This window comes from Dendrobium catenatum, unplaced genomic scaffold (genome assembly GCF_001605985.2).
Source record: "Dendrobium catenatum unplaced genomic scaffold, ASM160598v2 fragScaff_scaffold_1199, whole genome shotgun sequence".
NCBI classification, from domain to species: domain Eukaryota; kingdom Viridiplantae; phylum Streptophyta; class Magnoliopsida; order Asparagales; family Orchidaceae; genus Dendrobium; species Dendrobium catenatum.
Window position 1 is genome coordinate 1,341,031 of NW_021319661.1, and position 6,540 is coordinate 1,347,570.

The window sequence follows — 6,540 nt, forward strand, 5'->3', positions numbered from 1 at the left end:
CTTTGTTAAATAATCCATAAAATAAATTGAATTATTTTATGACACTAATTTATCATAGATGCTAATTAATTAAAAATGTCATTCCTAATATTAAAATTTTATTATTGAGAGTTTAAGGAAATATATTTTTATTTTGTACTATTCTTTCATGTTCCCTTAAAAGCACTTGGATGCTGGGGTCCACTTCATTTACCTCTCCTTTTTATTCGCCTTGATCTATGCTAATTACTTTTAATTTTGCACTGTTATATTTCTAATTAAATTCAAATAATTACTTTCAAGTATATTAATTATTATTATATAAATAAAGAAAGAAAACTCAAGCTATTCATATGTGTTCTATAAATACCATAAAGCCTCGCCTAAAGAACTCACATCTGATCTAACTGACCTAACCAATGGCATCTTCAACATCCATTGGAGACTCACTTCTTCCTTCTCCCACCAACAAGTCTCGCTCCTTCTTCAAACCCTTCTTCATTTTCCTCTCGTTGGCCACTCTGATCTCCCTCGTCATCTTCGCTCCTCACCATCTAACCGTCCATCTTCACCCGACCAACTTACAGCCGTCAGATCTCTGCGTCCATTCCCCAAACCCCACCAACTGCGCCGCCCTTCTGTCAGACTCCGCCTCCGCCGGCGCCGTCCGATCCCCCACCTTCCTCCTTCACTCCCTCCTCCGACGCTCCCTCCTCGAGATCCACGCCTCCCTCTCCCAATCCACCGATCTCCTCCGTCAGATCAATGATCCCCACATCCTTGATTGCGTCGACCTCCTCGATCTCTCCCGCGACCGCATACTCAGCTCCAACGCTGCCATCGCAGCCGGATCCTATGGGGATGCTCGCACCTGGCTTAGCGCCGTGCTCACCAACCACGTCACCTGCCTTGACGGCCTTAAAGATCCGTCGCCATTAAAAGCTCATCTAGACTCCCTGACGGAGCAAGCCAGTGCCGCCCTCGCCGTTCTCCGCGCCATCACGGTTGATGACGGCCAGTTAACAGAAACCGTTACAGAGTTACCCTCATGGGTAAGTCCAGTCGGCCGGAAGCTTCTAGAGGCAACCTCGCTGGCAGCGATAAAGGCCGACGTAACAGTGGATGCAAACGGCGGCGGAAACTATAAAACGGTTCAGGCAGCCGTTAACGCTGCGCCGGACAACGGGAAGGCTCGTTTTGTAATTTATGTGAAGAAAGGTACTTATAAGGAAAATGTGATCGTAGGGAAGAAAAAGAAGAATTTGACGATCGTTGGAGACGGTCAGAACGCGACCATTATAACGGGGAGCTTAAACTTCGTTGACGGCTCCACCACTTACAACTCCGCCACATTGGGTCAGTTTAACTAACTAAAACTCTCGTTAAAAATTTTAATTGTAATTAGTAAGATATTAGAGCACTAATCGATCGGCTAATCATATACAAAAATATTTTCATGAAGAAAAAAATCTTTTAAGATAAGTGTACTACATAAAAATGAATAAAAATGTTATTATATTAATTTTAAAACAAATTTAATGAATTTAAAATTTATCATGAATGAATAAAAAATATTATCTTGACTCTGATAAATCTATTTTTTTCAACAAAACGTGCTCTATTCATCATTAATGTTTTAAATATTCTTATTCCGTCTAATCTTCTTATTAAAATATATTTAAAAACAAAAAAGATTAACTTGTCTGGCATATGGTGGGGAACCAAGAATCTAAAAATAATTTTATATGTTCGTTGTCTATATATGCAGCGGCTATGGGTGACGGATTCATACTTCAAGATTTGTGCGTAGAGAACACAGCCGGTCCAGCGAAGCACCAGGCCGTTGCCCTCCGGATCAATGCGGATCAAGCCGTAGTGAACCGGTGCCAAATAAGAGCCTATCAAGACACCCTATACGCCCACTCTCTTCGTCAATTCTACCGCGACTCTCTCATATCCGGAACCGTCGATTTCATATTCGGCAACGCGGCGGTCGTTTTCCAGAACTCCAACTTACAGGCCCGAAAACCAATGGCCGGCCAAAAGAACGCCGTCACGGCGCAGGGCCGGATCGACCCGAACCAGAACACTGGGACTTCAATCCAAAAGTGCAGGTTGGTGCCGTCGCAGGACCTTAAGCCGGTGACCGGTTCGTTTCCGACTTATTTGGGCCGGCCGTGGAAAGAGTACTCACGGACGGTGGTGATGCAGTCGAGTATTGATAATCACGTGAATCCGAAAGGATGGCTGGAGTGGGATGGCAATTTTGCGCTGAAGACTTTGTTCTACGGTGAGTATCAGAATGATGGACCGGGTGCGGGAACCGCCGGTCGGGTTAACTGGACCGGGTATCATGTGATAACTGATGCGAAAGTGGCCAACGATTATACTGTAGCGAAATTGATACAGGGAGAGCAGTGGCTGACGGGCACGGGCGTCGACTTCACGAATGGTCTTTGACTGATTCGATCGGGAAATATAAGATATGCTTTTTGGTTTCCCTATGTAAGGCGTGAAGGAGAGAGCGTGGAAGTTGGGGTAGCTCTTTTATTAAGATGCTCTGTGCTTATTAATTATTATATTTTAGTATTTTACCACTACTTTCTATATTAAGAAATCTATGTTTAAGTTTTTTTTTTTGGTGATTTTTTTATCCAATGAAGTCACATGTCAACATGTGCAACAAAAATATTCACATAAGATTAAAATTAGATATTTATGTATTAAATATATAAAATAAAATTATGAGAATTAATAAAATGAGAATTTATATATGATGTTAGATATTGGAAATATTTTCTTGTAAAGAGATGTTTTCATAATTACAATTTGATGCATAATACATAACTAAGTGATGGGAACTAGTGAGCATAGAGAAATCCCACATCATGAAATTATCATGATGATCCAAAATTATATATATTCACTTATAATTTATAGGGTTAGGGAGCTATAAAAAAAGGTTGCATTTATGATAAATAAATAGCTTCATAATTAGGCCAATATAGACTGATATAGATATGTGGATTAATTAGATGATATACACATGAACCTCTGTCTTTAACTTGGCTATGTCGCCTCAAATGAGTGCCTAGGGCAAGTCGCCAGTGTCTTAGGTAATTCTTTGAGATCTAGCAGGTAGGGTGAATGTGTGAGGCAAAGTTTACAAAAGCTGGAGGCATGTTCTTAAGAATGAGAGATAAGTCTCATAGATGAAAGCATAGGCTAATTTAAGAAAAGCTCTGAATGGCCAATTCCTCCACCTATTTTCTTTCTTTGTTTGTTTTTTTTTTTTTTATTAGAACATGCATTTAACTAATACAACCCCTCTCAATAAATTCATTTCAGCAAAATTCTAAAAATTTGAAAACCTAAATTCTTGTTTGAACTAGAGCTCAGTAGCGAGCTAGGTAGAGGGCGCAACGACGTCAGAAAACATCATCGCAACAATGGAGACGATGTCCTATAGTAATTTGAGATTCAGCATGCAACACTGCAGCGCTGGGTGGTGGCTTTGTGGTGTTACACACACACAGATATATATATATATATAATTTATAATATATATATATATAATATAATAATAATATATATAATAATATTGATAGTTATTAGAATATATATATATATATATATATATATAATATATATAATATTTAAATTTGTTATGTTGTGACCTCATTTTTGATATTGATCACTTGCATAGTTTTATTGCATATTTTGTGGGTCAATCCACTTTCGATTCATTGTTGGTTTTGGAATTTATTTATTTTGGTTATATATACTTCTTTATCATGTTTGAAAATATATGTCATTGGATCGACGTCGATTTGATGAATATATTTATATTGATTTCATTGCATTTGAGCCTTTATCGCACATGTTCATTCTGTGTGTAAAATCTTTTGGTCGGGACTTTATTTTGTGAAACGGATCGCATCGTTGTTCGGCTTGTCAAGACGAATTAAATGAACCCATTCACACACGAATCAGGTGTCATTTGATGTGTGCCAAAGAGAGGGAATTAAATACTATTATTATCATTATTATTAGAAGTATTATTTAAATATATAATAAAAAATAGATTTGTTCTATTTATTTAAAATTAAATTAACATAATAAATTAATTAAAGATTGAATATAAAATATATAATTAATAAGTACTTATAAATATTAAATAAATATAACTAACATCCTATTCAAATTAAATCCTATTGAGCTTGCTTACATACAAACAATACCCAATATCTTTTTGGCTCGTAGTCGTGGAAGTTGGGTTAGCTCTTTTATTAAGGTGCTCTGTGCTTATTATATTTTTTATATTTTTTTTTTTTTTTTTTTTTTTTTTTTTTTAATAGGAAAAAATTATACTTTAAATCCTTAATATAAAGTTTTATTCTACAGTTAACACAAAACTCGCAATTATATGCTCCATTCACTGAGAATTTGAAACTCACTAGCTGCATCTTACTTATCTACGTAGCAGAGTCTGCAGGCAGTTAGAAAGCTACCGTTGAAAAAAACAGAAACAAATATCCATAAAAACATCTCAAACAAGCAAATGAAAAAAATCTCTATATAGTATTTCTATTATTGTAGTAAATGTAAGACTGTATCAAATCCGAGTAGACTCTCAGAATTTTATAATCTGTATATATCAATTCTCTTCCCACGAACAAACTCCACCCCAGCATTGAGGCCAGCAATATAAGTTCCATATTGCATGATCCAATTGTGGTTAAAAAGTACTATACAGTCTTATCAAGTGTTCTTCCCAATTCACAGGAATGTTTATATGAACTGAACACCCAATTTTGCCTAATGGATAGTTATACCAACCATATGGTAGGCATCCATACTTGAATATACAATTGCCACAATTTAGTAGAACAACAAACACTTTGACTCAACTTTTAGTTCAACTTGGAATATGAGCACTATTATGAAAGAGTTGAATACAACCACATTTTGAGAATTTGAGTAGCTCTTAATGGGTGTTATTAGTAGCATGCTGCTGTACTTTGCATTATTCCAACTCCCCTTTAGCAATTACCTCACCTGTTCGTGAACTATTTGTTTTCCATTTTTTCAAAGCCTCCTTGTAAAACCTCCATTATTCGATTAATGCGCTACTAGATTTGGGATTCTCCCATGCAAACATAAGAGTTACACCAAACCATACATGCGAACTCTTCCGACCTCGTGTCATTCAAAACTTTGAGAAAAAATAACAATTCTCTAAATCCAAATACATCTTCTGGTCTGAGAATGTTTGCTTCTTATTTCCATCCATTTTTTTCCAAAGCCCCACAAGCATTCAGATAATTTTAATATCCATCTTTTGCCTGTTAATCTACCTTTTCAAACATGTCAACTCTTTGTGGTGAGTACCTATGCTTTTCTCAATAAGTGTAATTCTGTAGTCATATTTGGATCATAAAAATACGAGATTAATGTCTGTCTTTCCAATTCCTCATTTCTTCCCAATGATTGCAAGAACCCATACATCACTACCACGCTCTCAAATTTCTACTGTGAGAGATGCAGCTGGGAAACGAGTTTCAAAATTGAAAGATTGTTCCTTCTCCCTGTTATTCAATCGCCATCTCGTGCGACGGTAGCCCGCTTCGCCGTCGATTGAGCGTCCTCTTACTTCACCTATTTCGCGCGGCCACTCCTTCTGCATCGGCGGCTTCATCTTCACTTCACCGATCTCGCGTAATCGAGCATCTTCATCTACAGCATTGAAGCTTCATCTTCTTCCTTATTTTATCTAATTTCTCTTGACCAATCCAGAATTCTCTCGACTCCACTCCCACGAAAACCACCTCGCCTCTTTTCACTTCCAAAGATGTTCATCGCCGCCGCTTCTGCTTGCACCGACATGGTCCGGGCTCTGCATTACTTGTGAAATATCTGCCAGGAAGGAGGACCCACTCAGTTACCCTCCTCTTCGGAAATACCTGAAGCAGGCTCCAGTCAAAATACCCGTCTCTCTCCACACGCCCTTATCTAGCATTTATCTCATGTCTCCCACATCAAAGATATCTTCTTTTCCAATGAAACTGTCCGCCCCCTTGATCACTAACCAATAAACCCTCTTGTCAACCATTATTCCACCCGAAGGACTTTAAATCACCGCTTCATCCGCGGAAGCCTTGGTTGTGAGAAATTTCGTTTGTAGGTTACAAGGTGCTAAGTTATGGCAACACTTCTATGAGTCAGACGTCTCTTACACTATCTGTGGGTTGGCCGTAAAACGTATTCTTATAACAGACTCTTATCGCCGAGATACCACGCTGTCCTTGCTCATGTGCTTATTATATTTTACCACTGTCTTTAATCGTTATTTAATAAATCTATGTATTTAAGCTGGAATCTTTTTTTTTTTTTTTATTTTTAAATAACTAGAATCTTTATGAATGTTGTAGATCTTAATTCCAAGACAGAAGTCACCACTTTTCATACATGTTTTGCATTTATATTAACACCAATTTATTTGCCTAGTAATGATAATGATTTTAATTACCATTTAGTGTTAAGTATATAATATATAAAAAT

The 6,540-nt window shown here is 37.2% G+C and overlaps 1 protein-coding gene across 1 annotated transcript; it reads left to right on the plus strand.

Annotated features, from left to right (window-relative positions):
• Positions 1–363: 363 nt before the first annotated feature.
• Positions 364–2,615, plus strand: LOC110106601 (pectinesterase). Its single transcript, XM_020836544.2, has 2 exons — positions 364–1,335; positions 1,748–2,615. The coding sequence occupies exons 1-2, from the start codon at positions 399–401 to the stop codon at positions 2,437–2,439; spliced, it is 1,629 nt and encodes a 542-aa protein (XP_020692203.1). The 5' UTR covers positions 364–398; the 3' UTR covers positions 2,440–2,615.
• The last annotated feature ends 3,925 nt before the right edge of the window (positions 2,616–6,540 follow it).

Coding starts and splice junctions, on each gene's coding strand:
- LOC110106601 (XM_020836544.2), top strand. CDS start 399: ATGGCATCTTCAACATCCATTGGAGACTCACTTCTTCCTTCTCCCACC. Junction 1,336..1,747: donor TTACAACTCCGCCACATTGG/GTCAGTTTAACT, acceptor CTATATATGCAG/CGGCTATGGGTGACGGATTC.